Below are 17276 nucleotides of genomic sequence, written 5' to 3' on the forward strand. Positions count from 1 at the left end.
GGGGGGGTACTGGAGCCTATCCCAGCTGTCTTCGGGCAGACGAACAACCATCCACACTAATACTCACACCTAAGGACTAAATTTAGAGTGTTCAATCAGCTTGACATGCATGTTTTTGGAATGAGGGATGAAACCGGAGTACCCGGAGAGAACACGCAAACTCCACACAGGGAGGCCGAAGCTGGAAATGAACCTGGTACCTCTGCACTGTGATGTCAAAGTGGTCCAGTGGTTAGCGTGTTTTGCATGTACAGAAGCTAAAACGTCTTATACAGAAAGGGCATGACGATTACAAAAAAATCTGTCGCTCCAGTAATTTGGGGGCCTACCAACGTTTTGTTGGATTTAATTCACCCAGAGTGCATGGAAATCAGATCTCCTGCATATGCCTATTCTGTGTAACATTGCCTTTCAAACTTGGGACCGCAGATCCGAAAAACAAGTGCATAGGTCTGATAAATCACAATGTGCAGGCTAAATGAATTTACTTGCATAATACTCCTTCGTACTAAAAGGTGAAAATGAACTGCGCTGCAATTTTGTGCAATCGGGTGTGTCACTTATTGGAGGCACTGTTAGCTCATACCAATATGTGCCACAGAATCAGAGATGTTGTACCCAAATCAATCTGTCTGTCTGTCCGCCTGCCTTTTCCCCCCTTGAACAATTCTACCGACCTGTCGCATTTTTCAGTATTTTATTTTGACTTTCACGTTAATCTTTCCCAGTCCGCAGATGTCATAAAATATCCGCCGTCACCGTGAGTCTCCGCCTCCGCTTGTTAAAGATGGCAACGGCGCTGTTTTCATTTACAGCGCTTGGGAAGTCCACCAGCAGGTAGTAGATGTCCTCCACCTCTAACATGGCATCATCCTGCACAGGAAACCAACATTTTCATGGCATAGTCTAATATGCTGGGCCTCATCATGAAGCAGTCCCTGTTCCTGCGAGATTTATCAGGCCTTACCTTGGACATCTTAAGCTGCCACTCCGACATGGAGCTAATCTTGGGCAGCTCTACAGTCAGCTCCAGCTTGCATGGAAATCCCTCATCAAGGGTCTTCACCTCGAGTCGATACTCGGGCTTCTCGGGCTGCTCGAACGTGGTGGAGGAGATTACCTCAATCAAGCCCTTTTTGCGAACGGCTGGCTGACAGACGATTTCAACCGGCGGCCCTGTGTCATCTTTGGCCAGCCGCAGAGAGTTGATCTGCTCCAGGAGAGATTCCGGGCTCTGACTGGCTGTAAATAAGTGTCTTGATTGTTATGGATGACAGTGGGAAGTGAAAGATGAGCTTGAACACAAAAAAGGCCTGCAGCGGCTTGTCGGGGCGCTGACTTATTACCCTACCTGCATTTGACTGTTTGTCTGTCGTCAGTCGCTGCTGTTGGAAGCCGAGGCGGCGGCGCAAGTCCTCTGGGCCATTTTTGGGGCAAAGGCTAACGACATTATACTGCTGAGACAACATGAGTCCATGCTGCTGCTGGGCAAAGCTTAGAGCTAACATGTAGACCTGGTCCATCCCAGCCTCGTCTTTTTTACAGTCCTCGAGCACCTCAGGGTTAAATGCTATGTCCAGCACTGTGTAAGCACCTGGAAAGTGACAGAGAGGGAGGTGGGCTTTGCATCACCTATACTTGTCTGCCTGAATGGGTTTGACGTACACTTTTCCTGCCACTTGAAACTTTATTCATTTTCTTTCTTTTTATTTTTTTGCAGCTGGCTTCATATCTGACCGTATGTACTAATTGAATATAGCAATCATGGTCTTTTTCACTATGTCACAGTAATTTGTATTGTTATCATGACCTTTTCCTATTTGTGATTATTTATACATTCTCGATGTTGCATCATTTTTTTTAATGCAAAACCTCACATTAGTTATACCATGAATCCCAACCAATCACTTTGGGCATGGTTCAGATCCGCTGTGAGAAGTGAAAATCTACGAAACAAGTACGGTACCTGTATTTTTTCTCAAAAACACCCTAGGCATGTTTTTATAACATTTTTGAAACACAATTTTAAAACAATACAAACACATTTAAACATAGTACATTGCACTTTATTTTTATAAACATGTCTGTAAAATACCCTCCTCCCCCAAAAAATGCACTCTGTTCTGAATTGTTTAACACCTCTAAATGAAAATACCATCTTCTGAACTTTTCTCATATTCATCTTTTGATGACTAACCCAAATGTCTGAAGTATAGAACAAAAATGAAGGAATTGACCGTACGTTACAAGAGGAAGGGGGATTGTTTATGCTATTATATAAACATTTTACCATTTTCAAACATTACACTTTAAAGATGCACAATATTCAAATTGGGAATAACGTCTAAACTAATATTGCCTTCCTTGTGAAAAAGGTTTCCTTTATGCATTATTTTATCACAATTTTAAGGTTGTGCGTATGTGGTATAGGCATAGAGGTCATTTCTTCTTCAGCTTTATTTTTAGAGCTCTCACCTTCATCTTTGTGTGTTTCCAGGCTTCCAGCATACACAGGTATTGGCTTATTGGAATCCTGGGATGCTGGTACACGCTTCCAGCTGCATATGTTAATGTACAGTGAGCCTCCATTTGGGTCCTGGTAGGAGCACAGAGACAGTTCTGAACTGTAAACAAAACAAGCTTCGGCACTATTTTCGTGCCCAGCAAAAGTCTAACACAAATCACAGTTTAACTGTGTGCATGGTTGGGAGTTTTCTTCCGGCGCTAGTAGACGGGAGTGTTTCTGCTGTTGTGGGAGGGAATGTTGACTCCGGTCCATTCATTTCCTAAAATTCAGTCCAGAACAGGGAGTATAGTCTACATGGCATGAAGACGCAGGAGATCAGCGTGCACAAAGTACTTTTCTGTAATTTCAAAGGAAATGCAAGAAGATCTCCACTTGCGAATTATGTAAATTTTACCGCCTTCTAATACCGATCCTGCGTCTGTGTGTGACAACCTCCCCTGTAGTTGTACTGCAGGTGCCTTAAAAATATTCAAATGGTGTTGATAGAAATAATTTGTTGAATGAATTAATTTCTACAATAATTCAGAGGAATTTTCCTACTCTGCTGTCATATTTTGTAATGAAATACGAGGACATCCATCACACACATGCGCGGAGCTCAGGATCTGTCTACCACTGCATCGATCAAATCAACCAAAATCACGTTGCACCACCTGTGACAAAGGTTAAACCGGCTTTTAGCTGGCATAAATTCGAGGCTACTTTCTGTCAAGAAACCGTCAGGTGAGCTGTGGGCGTATAATTAAAAAAAACACCCTTCAAACATCCAGTGAGGTGCAGTGCGGTCTGCTATATTCCCCGTGATGATGGTAAACTAGACTTGCCACTGCGCGAAAATAAAGATGTGCCAATTTTTATACTGAGCGCATGTGCACCTGCCTACCTAAAATAGGGCCTCACATCTCGAAATAGAGACTGAAAGAACATGGCACAGTTTAATGTATTTTGGGCACATGCTTTTAATGTATTATAAGCACCAAGAGGTTGAATATGGGACTGTATTCATAATCACCTTCTATCCACAATGTAGTGCTCTGCATTGTGAATGGACACATTGGTCCTGTTTGAATGTGCAAAGGGTGTTAGTAATACTGTATCTTAGAGTGTCCTCAAAAACTCATTCATTACCACGGATAGCCACCAAAGTCCATTATGCATGTTAATTGGGAGAGATGGCAGGGAACATTTTAATAATACAAATACACAATGCATCTTCCCATAATGCATTTCATTGATACAGAAAAAATGATTGAAAATTTCTTGGGGTACTGTTTGATTTTTTTGCACAAGATAAATTCACGAGTTAAGGGGTGAAAATAAGTTGAATGTAAGCGTCACAATGAACATCCAGCGTTTTGTTTGTATTCTTCATAAAATACTGTATAGTATTCCAAAACAGTTTGTTGGTATAATTTATTTGCTCAATATTTGGTAGACAAGGTAAACCAACTGCCGTACTGTAGATGCAGTTTTACGTAATTCTTTAATCTTTACTAGCGGTGCCATTTGGATGGTTTTTGTTTTTGTTTTTTGCGTTTGTGTGACGTCATTGTTAAAAGGATCACGGGCCTATGCTAATGAGCTACACCTGCGGAGTCAGTGCGGGTCAGAAATTTCCGGCAACTTACCATCATGTCAGTGCGTATGCACGAGTCAAGCTTAGGTGGGGCGTTGTAATCCTTGCCGGACTTCAGCTGTTTCTCCATGAAGCTACGGTAAGCTTCTGGGTCGTTCTGGCAAAGGTCTTCCAACATGGACCACAGCTGGTTAACCTGCTGGACAACATTTCCCGGGCCGCCGCCGGACGACATTTCCAAACCCAAGGGGTGACAGTTGGACGAAACGTACGTCTCCCGGAACAAATAACGAACACTGTCAACTCACTAAAAAGGCCAATTTTCTATTATCACACGCGTTAAAAAAAAAAGTAAAATCGTTGCAAAGCCACTACGTCATCAACTAGCGTCAGCTCCTGAAGTTGGAAGCGAATCCTGTTCGCAAAACGAGAATTAAATTGATGGGCAAGCAAGAAACGAACACTCCCTGTTTGCTAATTCGCCCTAATACAAGTACAGGACTCTTAATTAAATATCATTACACGCACACTAACTACCCTTATTACTAATAAGTATCTTAACTCGTGGGCGCGATTCATGTAGATTCTGCCTGTGTTGTTGGTTGCTGTGGAAACTAGCAGAGTCGCACAAAGGTCACACCGGTGGCCAAGAGAGGAGTTGCAGCTAAATGAACTCCATTTGACACAAGCTGGAATAAGACATAATTCATATTTGGTACAAAAAAATCAACAGGACATCTTGATAGAAATAAAGGGTGGGCCAAGAGTAGTTATCTGTTTTTTTCAGGTAGTGGGAACTGTGAGAGATTATTTGAAGAACGAAGAAAGTGGATCGAAAAGCAGTCGTAATCAGGTACGGAAGGAATGAAGTTAGGAAAATAAAAAATAGGCCTAGAGGACAGATGAAGAACAAAGGTAGGAGTTAGGAAGGAAAAAAGGCAGAAAAGGTTCAAGTGACAGGAGGGGTGTAAGGTTGCATGGAGGTAATTGAGGTTAGGGAAGAAGGTAAAAGTGAGGAAGAAAGTAGGAACAAAAGAAGGAAATCAGAAAAGTATATATCAGAGAAAGAAGAACGCAAAACAAAATTTTGATGGATGGGAAAGGCTCAGAGTGAAAACACAGTGAAAACTTGATTGATCAAATTCATTTGATCATTCAAGTGTATACCCATTTTTGGCCCACCCTTGACATAACTGATGAGATGTTCACATTAAAGAAGCAACATTTATAGTTTAAATGTCCACTGTTACTGCTGGTGTTCTTGTGTCGGGGTCCCTCCTCAGTGCGTCTGTAAAGACAAGTAAACAAGATGGAGGCACTTAAATTGGCCCTGTCAGAATGTCACACACACACACGCACATGCACATAGTCCCTTCTGCTTGGTGGACAGCCAGAAATCTACTTGCTCCTCGTCGTACAGCAGGCCACCGTATCTGTCATGACGCACTGACGCATTAAGATCTCTGAATATTTATTGTGAATGCAAAATATTTATTTTAGACTCCATTATTGTATATATTAGCAATTAAATAAAACAATATTTTTGCATGGTGCATAGTTACTGCATCGCTTTGACATTACCGCTTGCACCATGTTGTTTTTCTGCTAGCAATGCATTGTGTGATATTACCTGACTGACCATCGATGCTCACTAGTTTTCCAAATGTGTTGTGGGTAATTTTGAGTGCACCACATTTTTTCTCTTAGACATTCGGACACCCCTACAAATTACTGTGACCACATAATGGTGCACTATCACAAATAGTTTGGACATTTAAGCTGATGAAAAAATGATTTAAAAAAATAGATCATTGTGACAATATATTTAAATGAATTGAACAAATCATCGAATCGATCAGCCCAACTATAAACTACTGCTTTTTCTACACTGTAAAGTGAACTGCCATGTATTGTGAATAAATAGATTTACCTCCATGATCTCATAGATCCACCCAAGGAATTTGGCCACCTTGGTGTAGACTCCCGGATGGTTGGGCTCAGCGCAGCCATTCCCCCAGCTGACGACACCCATCAGCCGCCACACATTGTCATCCTGGCATACCAAAGGCCCACCACTATCCCCCTGCGACAGTCACAGCGTTGAATACAAATATCATCCATGACCGACTCATCCCGCCTTGGAAACATCCCAACAAGGTACAGTGGGAATCGTGCACCTGACATGCGTCCACTTTTCCATCAGTGTATCCGGCACAGAGCATCCGCGGTGTGATTTCTCCGTTGTACATGCAGGAGCTGTTGCATTTATTGGTGCCTATGATAGGGACGGGGGCCTCTTTCAGGGTGTCCGATGAATGAACTGAGAGAAACGCACACAGACACCACAGCTCCTCTGTATGCACTGCCCGTGTAGCAGATGTTTGAGTGTGACGCCTTCCTCACCGCCATCAGGTTGTGTGTATCCCCAGCCAGAGATCCAACACTGCGTACCTCCAGGAGGGTCATAGTCGTACTGAGGCAGACACACAGGGCGAACTGTATCTAGTTTGAGTGGGAAAAGTAGGAAAGCGCAACTTTATATCCCAGATGTGCATTGTCGTTTATGTCTTTATCTGATAGAGGAATCTATGAGCAAAATTGTATCATGTTTAAAGTTTCATTTAATCTGGGCACATCTAAACGTTTGGGTGCATATCCAGCACCCCCAAATGCCTACACACAAAGGCGCCGGCCATCTGGCCGGAGGGCTGTTGAAGTCCACAATTAGCATGTCAATACAGGTGGGTGACCACAGGGGAGAAGGCGAAACTCGGTCACAAAAGGGGAATGAATAATCGAATCAATCCTGTGTTCTTCCATCACGGTTTGGTTTGGGGCCGCCACAAAAAAGGACAAAATCCGACTTCAATGGACAGTTAGGACGGCAGAAAAAATCGTTGGCACCACCCTACCCACTCTTGAGGACTTGCACACTGCAAGAATCAAGACAAGGGCACGGAAAATCCTCCTGGATCCCCCGCACCCTGCCCACCACCTTTTTCAGCCACTCCCCTCAGGCAGACGCTACAGATCCATGCCCACCAAATCCAGTAGACACTTAAACAGCTTCTTCCCTCTACCCATTAACTCCTTAAACAGTCACTGACATCGTCACTCTTCTTGCACCACAAAATGGTACTACAAAACTACTGGTATACTCTAAAATGGTTCAATGATTTTGTTGTTTACGATGATACTAGTGCAGCGTGTTATACCGGAGACAAATTCCTTGTGTGTTCTACATACTTGGCCAATAAAGATGATTCTAATTCGGGACCAGCGGTTGAGCAACAAAAGACGAGTTGAGAACACCCGTCGCGCCCAGGCGACATTGGCCATCCGCAAAGTCTGCAACATGTTAATTCGATGTAGACCAGACAGAAAAGGCGCCAATGTACTGATGGTTCAAGTTTGAAAAACAGATAACCAATCACTACCGAGGGCCGGACCGGGGGTGCGGCATGCAAATATTGTGGACCAGTGTTTTTCTTGTATTTTGCATATGTTACAATAAAATGTCAAACTCGCGGAGACCGGACTTTGAGTGTGATCGTGGACCAACTAACCGTCGTTCGCTCTCAGAGGTCCGCTTCCGCCGATATTGAAGACATTTTTTTTACCATGCACCGTAATTCATAACTATGACATTGCAGATAAAAAAAAAATCCACCTGTTGCTGAATCAAACCCATAATTTATGTTTATAGACTTAATTTGTATTTTGTTTTTTAAATCATTCGCATTTGACAACAACACTTTTCTATGGTGTGTCAAATTTTTCACTTCACAGGGTTCAGGTTAAAATTGTAATGATGCACGTCAGAAAGCCAAAGGATTTCTGACTTTATTTTACAGTGACACACTCCCTAACACTAATTACCTGTACTCATTTTGGTGTCCTTTTGACATTGTGTGCTACTATTTGTGTGACTTCTGGTGCATGGATTTCCGAAAGAGAGCAGTAAAGCTCTTCACTGTTTTATTACTTCAACAATTAAAAAAATATGTATTCGTCTAAGCTGTCTGTGCCACTCGTTGCTCCCTTAATTGCCCAGTGGGGATAACATTTTCTCCTTCTGAATTAGTTTAAGCTTTAAAGGAGACATAATGTGGAAAAGTGACTTTAATGGGTTGTACATGCGTATTTGGGTCTCTGGAATGCCTGCCCACCCATCAAGTGAGAAAGCAAACAAGTCAGTCTCTATTCTACCTGTTGCTGGAAATATGAAATGGATGGCTTTTGTCAGATAGGGCATCCGGGATTCAAATTGTGCTAAACAAATCATGCAAGTGACTTGCTGAAAAAAAGGTCTCTCCTTTAAATTTTTGCGAAAAATGCTGGTTGCCGGGTGGACCTGAAAAGTTGAGTGGCGTCCGCAGTTTCATCAGGGCGATGTCGCTGTCGTGGCTCACGTGGTTGTAGTTCTTGTTGTAGACTATCTTCTCCACCGCGTGCCCCGTGGACTCCGTCGTTATCGGCAAGCTGCGCGTCACTACGCCTGTGTGGACCGCCCAGCTGGACACCTGCGGCAGCCTGTAGCTGACATTTTGAAAACACAAAAGAGGAGTCCAAGCATGAAAGGGAACACTGTCGCTTGGACTGTGTGCATCGCAGCTGTTCCCAGTAGTTGTAACCTCTGAACTGACAGTACAGCAAAGGTCAGCCTGATCTTACTTGTGCACACAGTGAGCAGCTGTGACGATCCATTGGCTGGTGATGATGGAGCCTCCGCAGGTGTGGCGGTTGCTGTAGTAAAGGCTGACCTGCCAGGGCCACCTTCCCAACGTAGCCTCAACTCCTCCGATTATTCTGGCCAATTTGGCTCGTGTGCCACACTCTTGAAAGGCCAAGCACAAATGGAACACAAAGCACTTGAGAAAATGTCCGACATGATACTGAGTTTCTTTCCATAGTGCGATGGCCTCACCAAAACATTGCAGGGCGATGACCTTGTCAGTGATGCAGCTACGCCTAAATGAAATCAAACTGGTCGTGTTTGAAATAACCAACAGCAATATGGGCCAAAATGTCCGCTCATCGTTACCTGAACTGCCACATATTTTCCAGAGTTCCCCGTTGTTCTGAGCTAATCTGGAGAAAGCCCTCGGTGTAGTTGGGCCCAATATCAGTCAGATTCACGCCTTTGTGCTTTGTCAATCTGTAATTACAAAATTCTATGAATTACATAAGTCAGTTTTCTCCAGTTTTGGCTTCTTGGGTTAATTGAAGGCCAAATTGTCCACTTCTACAGAAAAAAAAGAATGGAAAGATGATGACGTTTTCGGGCAGTTTCAGGTTTGAACGGTACATTCCTGAATCTGTGCACGACTGAGTGCAGTAGTGCGATGCGAGCATAATGTCTGCAGCCAGACGAACCTCAGATAACCCAGCTGCCTGCAGACCAGTGTTCCCAGTGATGAGTTCCATCTCTCATAGCACACCGGCAGCCAGTTGGGCAACCTTCCCAGCTGGATCTCCAGCAGAGAGTTCTCTGGGCTGATTCTGTAAAACACTGAACCTGATTGATTGAAAATCCCTCCAACGGCAGGCTCCCGGCCAGCATTTAATTAACCGTCCGCCTGTGACAACTGACTGGAAAACAAAACAAAACCGAGACCAAAAAAAAGTGATGCTAATGTGGTCATGCCAGTCAGTGGGCAAGTCTCGAGAGTAAAAAGAAGAAGAAAAAAAGAATCTGCTTTTGAATAGCAACTTTCTGCTTCAGAGACGAACTGTGGCTTCCACGACAACAGATAACAATAAGCAACTTCACTATCCCTTTCTTACGTCAGTGACAGTGGAGTAGAATCTCGCCTCCAATTAGCGGTGGGGAAAAAAGGGAGCAGACACAGACCTTTCCTGGGGTCGGCGATGGCAATGTCCTCTGTCACATTACAGAAAGAAGTCTCTTTAGTGTCCCCCAGTCCCACTGCACTGTGAGAGGAAGATGGCCTCAGGAGAAATTTGACTGAGTGGTAAAACATGATGTAATTAATTAATAAGACTGTCATTTTAAGAGCTATCTTAAAGAGCTTTAGTCTGTGAAATTCTCCCTACAAATAGCACCGACTCAGCATGCAAAGTTTTAGATGTAAAAATGACTTTTTAGGGATGAGTTGGAGGATTAAAATGATAAAAATGTTTCCTCCACTACAGCGGACCCGAATACTTGCATCATATCAACCCTGTGATTTTGCAGGTGTAAATTCATTTCGTTTCAATTTCTTTTCCTTTGTTTTTTTTGCCGAGGAGCAAACTCATATTTCATCGAATATGTATATGAGAGGTTTATCGACGTTTGTACAATTTTTCTTCTCCCAATGCTTTTCAATTATTATCAGGCTTTTTCTATTCGCAGGTCTGCCACGGTACTTCTCCAGTGCGACTAGCAGGCTTCTACGGTGTGGTGTTCGGTTGTAATATCATCATTCAACTCTAGAAGGCAGACATGGCTGAGGTGCGCTTGCACCAGGTCTAATCCAGCAATATTACAATTGGAGCAGGCCTAATATTTTTTTTGCAGATTTCGAAAGACATGCAGGACTAACGTTGTACCTCAATAATATTAACATGTCGATTGAGTAGATTTTTATGAAACAATGCATAAAATTAGTTATTGCAATTAATGTTGGTTTGCTGCTCAGCCATCCTTCAATCGTAATTTTCATGCACGAGAGCCCTTTGCATGGGGGGGGGGGGGATCACTATGTGGTGATTTTTGATTGTTTAAAAAACCCTTTTTTTAAAAAAAAAGTTTGGAACTTTTATGCATGCAGTGAGAGATCTATTACGACAACTGACCTATATAAAGAACAAGTTTGAACGCATACATGTATTTTGTCCCTATTTAAAATGGCATTTTTGTCATATATGTGGTTAGGAACTGTGTGCGGTCCGACGTTATCCGCCCCCCTAGTCACACTGATTAGAAATTGGGGCCCCATCCATCATTTGAATTGCCCATTCCTGCCATACAGCATCATTCAACATTAAAGCCACTTTTATTGAGAGATCCTGCAAAATTGCATGAATTGAAAAGCCCTAATTTTAAACGTCCACTCCTTTCGCACAGAATCCGGTCAACTGGATTCCTGCCTCTGTTATAGCTCTGATTCTACCCCGGAATGCGCAAACATCGCATAGGTGGCTTCAATTCCCCCGGCCCATTTTGTGCCATTTATACGGTGTAGTAACATGAAGGGAAAAAATGTGGGGCTTTTAAATTGGTGTCAATATTGCGAGTAAAATGGATTGTCACATTTATTTAGCAATACTATTGCTCTTTGTCAGCAATAACCACTGTGTACTATTATATTGCAATCAATAATCAGGCACAATAAAGAGACTTGTGTACGGTGATCAATTTAGGACCGTTTTTGTATTATCCTCACGAAAACCGGGCCAGGTGGTCTGTACTGGGCTGAGCTAAATATAGACATGATTAAGATAAGGTGGTGCTTATTTATCACACACACACACACACACACACACACTGCTCACCTAGGATCCAAATGCCGACAGCCAATCCTCCCAAGATTCCAAGTGCACACATTGCTGCCAGCAGCCTCATCAGCCTGTGAGCTACAGTGACAAATTGATATATCTTGGCTACCATCGATATGCATGCTCACGAGGCACAAATTACAAGCGCGCTCTCCGCTTGCATGCCATCACCGGCTAGCATTTCCGAAACCTTTGTGCTCTTTCACTCTTGGAAACACCAAGTTCACCTCGTTAACATCACAAGCAATTTAGATACACGTGTTAAACAAACATGTCAAACAAAATGAAGTAATTAAGCAGTGTTAGTATTTACATTTTGCCGCTCTTAATGAATGCTTCACTTTTGCGTGAGAACACCTGCACAGTCTAATCAGCGCCGATAAAAACTGGATCAACTTTCAAGTGAAAATCCCACTCAATTTTGATCGATATAGATCTACAGGATTTATTTTGCTATATTTGAAGTGCTCTGACAACCCAATCAAAGCAAAGACAGATATTTCAAGGCATCAATATTGTAAATGGCGCAATGTTATCTTCACTGTTTTCTCAGTTGACTCCCAGTGTTGATGCAAGCGCTGAAGGACAGTTAGCGTGTCTTTACAAATTGAAAGTACATGCTCGGTTAAGTTTGAGCTGTTTGAGGTTGTTCACTGGTGCCCAGGTGTTAAGACGGTAGCTTACCACGCGTTGCGTTCTGAAATCTTTTCAAGCAGTTCCGCTCTCCCCTGCTTTGTTCAAAAACTTCTGCCTTCTCGGCGGGAAAGGGATGACTGACGGCTACCGGGTTCTCAATGACTGATAATGTGTCTCCATCAGGACTCTGTCAGAATAATAGAAGGCACATCACAAATCACATGCGCCTTGACCAACTTTAACTGGTTCCTCTTTCTAATAGTCTCAGTAGCATTCAGGTTGCGGTGTTTTCCCTTTCGGCCTGCTTCGCCATTCTTCTTGACAGTGCGGCAATAAAGCTACTCTAACACAATCAAGCAAGCTATCGGGAAGACACATTCTCAGTAATTCTCCACCATTGTCTACTCCCATGTGAAAATATCACTTAAGCTCCGCGAAACATGTTTCTATGGCCTCTGGAATAAGCATGCACGGTTTAGCTTTCGAGAATATACGTGCAATTCTATTAGATGTGACAAAGCGACGTTCCGCGTGTGTAAATGCATGCAGGTCAAAGCAAAAGTGCAACTGAGTCTCTTCTTACCATTTTGTTTGCAAGCTCATCTGCAGACTGCAGGCGAGCTGCAGGCGACTGTCAGGCCGGTGTCCGGTGCCGGACCATTTAAGAGAATGCAACTGTGGATTTTCCCTTCACAAAGAGAAAATTAGGTCAGCAGAGGTGCAGTGAATGAGGCTGTTGTTTGTCCAACGAAGGGGTGGGTCATGAGGCCTCTGAGACTGAACTGAAACCTGGTCTTTGTCAGGTGCTGCACGGGTTGCCAAGACGACGCCTGCTTGGTTACACGTTTTACCTTTGCCATGAGGAGTATTTACTCAAAACTTGCAATAATCTGATAGTTAGCAGGTAATGAGCAGAGGTCATGAGTGGAAATTATTGAAAAGCTCTCTTCCCACATCCATGTTTAGTCGTTTTGAGATCCAAAGCAACCGTCTCTCAGCACTGGCGAACAAAATGAAGAGTGCTCCTCCATATCCCTGGTGACAGATGATACTTTCTTTTCCATCTCTTTGCTCTTTGAAAAAGCATCTAACATCGGTCTGTTTCACATAAAATCTGAGTGTTTCAAAAGTGGATCGTTGAGAATAATTAGCGAATGAGAGGCAGGAGACTCTCATCCGCCGGCACTTGGGAAGGAAGTGAGAGATCAGAGTTTGTCTTCGCTTTTCTAAAAAGTCCTTGGTGTTTCATTGGTAGGAAATAAAGAACTGATTGATTTGAAGGTTGTACGCGGTTAGCCAGGACTTGCAGGTAGCCGGCATCAACGCCAGAAGGAACATTCCGTCGTCAGTTGAATGTAGAGAAACAGAAAGAACCAATTTAGGAAGAGAAATGCTCCAGGGCAATGACTGCAAAGCTGCCATCTTGATCGGGTGGGTTGAGAGAGACGGGAAGGGGAGGTAAGGTGAGAAAACAATGCGAGTCGTGGTTCGGGATCAGTGCGAGTATGGTCGGTCGAGGCCAGTGACATTGAAAAGCAAGGGCAACGTGAATCGGGCTTTGTCACATTGGACAGTCTTCTCCTATGTACAGAAAGACTGTCTGCCCCCCTCAGGTGGAATAAATAAGATGGTTTCACAACAGAAGTGGCCGATAGCTGAAGGCTCTGCCTCCCATTCTGCCTTTGAACACTCAGAGAATCACAAGTAGGCCTGAATTCTGAGAATGCAGTGTTCCAGTGGGCTGATAAGGCCCAGTGAGTTCTTTGAGATACCATGGCGCCTCAACATTTTAGAGCTTTGGTACAAGGAGGGATTTTAGATTCTCCTGTATTTTACAGGTCAGGGTTTTGAAACTGGAATATTAATGTTTGTGTAGTCATCTATATATTAAGCACGACCATTTCACTCCCCATCGGCTGATTCACCAAATATAAAAATTAGCCTTTCACCCACCTCAGTAGTGAGTACCGGGTACCTATATAAGACGGGAATTAAAAAAAAAATACTGTATATATTCAATTGTTGCCAAAGTCCCTCCAGTGCTGGGAATTTTGTGTCGAACATTATCTTTGGGTTTAGCTGTGTTGATTGAACATTTAATAGGAATTCTACTTATTTAATTCCTTCTGGGCATCAAACAATACAACTGTCGATAGTCTTCTTTTTTTCTTTCTTTTCAAGGGGACGTAAACCCAAATATTTTCTTGGCAATACTTCATGTGCCTCCACGAGTCCAAACACAGCATTCTCCTTAATATGGCGTTTGTGGAATATGAGTTTAAGCAGCAAAATCCAACAGTTTTTTTCCATCTCAGAGGGAGGTTTTTTTGCTACTCTCTGTCAACTGAAAATGACATTATGAGGCACTATTAATCAGAATGAAGTGTTTGGAATAAGGGAGGCACATAGAGCATATTGCTATCAAGAAAATTTGGGGGTTGACTTCTACTTTAACGGCATACAGAGAATTTTATGAGGTGAACATAACACTATCTGTGTCAAGAAGGACCAGACATTTGGCCTTGTGATCTTCCCATCATGGGATTTGGTTTCACAAGTAAAGCCTCTCAACAACAGCCAGCACGTCATGTGTCAATGTGGGCTGAATCCATCCATTTATTTGTGTACCTCATTCAGGCTTCAACAGAGAGGAGGCTGGCTGGGTCCCAGATTGGGAGCCACATCTATCCCCGTTCAGACGGAACTATTTTCCCTGCTCAGCGTGCAGAGATCTGCTGCGCTCTCATCTCAAAAACCATTACTGTTGGTGCCTTTTTCCGTATCCAAACTTTTGAACATCAGTCACAGTCTCTGGGTGCCTGCTCGTTAATCCCCCACAACAGGTTCTGACACAACAGGAAATAGGAAAGCTGCTTTAAAAGGCTGCTTGGATGACATATGCTTGACTGCTGGTGTTCAAATCCACTGAGAAGCTGCTGATTGTTCCGTGTGTTGTATTTTATGACGCCGTTGACCGTTACCCTTTTATTCGAGGTGACTGTTCAAGGTCGACCTGATCACAAATGCATACAGAAATGTGCATGATCCCTTGCTGGTTGTGGAGTTTTGTTCATTTACCTGTATCTATCTTTCATGATACTATCAGACAAATTGTGAGTAAATTACTTTGCTGGAGATGACAGACGATCACAAAGCTCTTGCATTTTCAAGGTTTTGAGACATCGATTTCTACTTATATTCCACGGATTTTGGGGTCGCTTTCATGAGCGTATGGGAGAATATGAGATGGAGAATTACTTTCAGAAAGAGCATGGCCTTCAATCTGCAGTCCAGTCCGGTGCAATCCATTGTCGTTGTTAGATTTCCCATGTATTAAGCCAGTACGTTTTTTCGAGAGTTGAATGCATATAATTGGTAGCGAATTTATTTATCCCGAAAGAAAACTCAGGAAAGATCATCTCTCCAGTGGCATTACAGTAATCAGTCTTTGCTCTTCAACGTGCTATATTTACAGTATGTCAGAAATGCGACCTCCATAGGTTTTCCTTTATCGACTATGTGGAATATTAACAATTAATTGCTAGTCATTAGTTGAATGTGATAATCTCTTTGAATATGTACTCTGTATTCTTGTTTTCAATGCAAGCAAAGTCTCGTTTTTGCCAGCATAAATATTCTTGTATGAGTTTTACCATCGTGGAGCTCAACTTCCCAAAGCCAATCTCATGCTATGTTTCCGAAATGAGACGGAATCAGCCGCAGCACATGCGGCACTCCATGTTGAAGAGACAATAAATCAACAAGCAATGCCTCACAAATCAACAGCACTCTGAACACTAATTGGATCCCCGTACTGTCATCAAAACATGAAGAGCAATCGTAAACCTCAATTGCCAATAGATTACTTTGGCATATGGACAGGCAATAAGCATGTAATAGCAAAGCTCACTCCTTATATGAAACATTGAATGTTGACTATAGGCGGTAACATTTTAAGCGTGCCATCCTGTCTTCTGGATTACATTTGTTACACAGTGATGCGGTCTTCGCTTTGACGTAAGGTTTGGAGGTGGGAGGCCATCGGCCGCCGCTTTTGATTATGACAGTCAAAATCTTTGGATCGATAACAGCTGCATGTGTTTAAGAAGATGTCGAAGGATGCGCTACCGTGATGTCAAGATATATAGCCATCTTTAAACAGGCTTATTTTGGGATGTGGATGTCTTCTATTATGTGTATGTACATTTACTGCATATGGTGCTAAAATTGACAGATTGGCCGAAGAGCGGCTGAGGTTGTTCTCTGTAGTGCCATGATGCCTTGCACCTGTGTGTGTAGAGGTAATAAGGGTGGTGATGGGCAGTATTATAGTTAATCCTTTGAGTAGACTGCCATCCTGTGGTATGTTTGAGGACATTCCCTTTGCGGTGAGTGACCTTGCAGAAAAGACCGATATAGTGACTGTTTTGTGTGTGTGTGTGTTTTTTTGGGGGGGGGGATTAGCATTACTGTCTGGGGAGAGAACATCTCACTGTGTAGTTGTTTGAGCGCTACCTTAGTGCGGGCATTGGCATTCTGGGCATATGACGATGCCATTACAACACCGTGTTGACAAGTCGAAGCGTGAGACACACAGCTCAATAATATGCTGCTGTGTCTGTATTGAATCTGGCAGGTTGCATAATTTTCTGTCATGTATGAGTTTGTATGGGTCTAATGATGGCTGAAGTCGGTCAGAGTGGGCCCACTCCCACACCAGATGGCGGGTATAGTGTGTGTGTATGTGCGCATGTGTGTTGTTGTTTTTTTATTGCCCACCATGTTCACTCTAATTAAACAGAGGAGATTATGTTAGCACTGACTCAATCTGCTCCTGCACCCGGCGTATGTCCTTGGACTGGTGATGGAGGTTAATGAAGTGACAAAGGTGATCAGCTTCTCGATCACAGCCAAATATTTTTCTGTACTTCACACTGGTTGTCGACAAGGCATGCAACGTCGGCTGTTGTAGAGCAGAGCGTGGTGAATATACGGTCTGTTAGGGCCCACTGGAACTCAGGATCAACAAAAGTA

The 17276-nt window shown here is 43.1% G+C and overlaps 2 protein-coding genes across 2 annotated transcripts; both read right to left on the minus strand.

Annotated features, from left to right (window-relative positions):
• Positions 1–130: 130 nt before the first annotated feature.
• Positions 131–4146, minus strand: pih1d2 (PIH1 domain containing 2). The gene is made up of 4 exons (XM_052077564.1): positions 2476–4146; positions 1352–1594; positions 968–1242; positions 131–873 (listed from the first exon to the last, which is right to left on the minus strand). Exons 2-4 carry the CDS (start codon positions 1521–1523, stop codon positions 739–741), a joined length of 582 nt encoding a protein of 193 aa, XP_051933524.1. The 5' UTR covers positions 1524–1594; positions 2476–4146; the 3' UTR covers positions 131–738.
• Positions 4147–4341: 195 nt separating this feature from the next.
• On the minus strand, positions 4342–13284 carry tmprss5 (transmembrane serine protease 5). Its single transcript, XM_052077513.1, has 13 exons — positions 12826–13284; positions 12291–12429; positions 11604–11684; positions 9958–10071; positions 9480–9615; positions 9148–9261; positions 9031–9074; positions 8778–8940; positions 8458–8642; positions 6507–6605; positions 6281–6423; positions 6034–6186; positions 4342–5391 (listed from the first exon to the last, which is right to left on the minus strand). The coding sequence occupies exons 1-13, from the start codon at positions 12826–12828 to the stop codon at positions 5383–5385; spliced, it is 1383 nt and encodes a 460-aa protein (XP_051933473.1). The 5' UTR covers positions 12829–13284; the 3' UTR covers positions 4342–5382.
• Positions 13285–17276: the final 3992 nt, after the last annotated feature.

The sequence above is a fragment of the Hippocampus zosterae genome, chromosome 10, assembly GCF_025434085.1.
Source record: "Hippocampus zosterae strain Florida chromosome 10, ASM2543408v3, whole genome shotgun sequence".
NCBI lineage: Eukaryota > Metazoa > Chordata > Actinopteri > Syngnathiformes > Syngnathidae > Hippocampus > Hippocampus zosterae.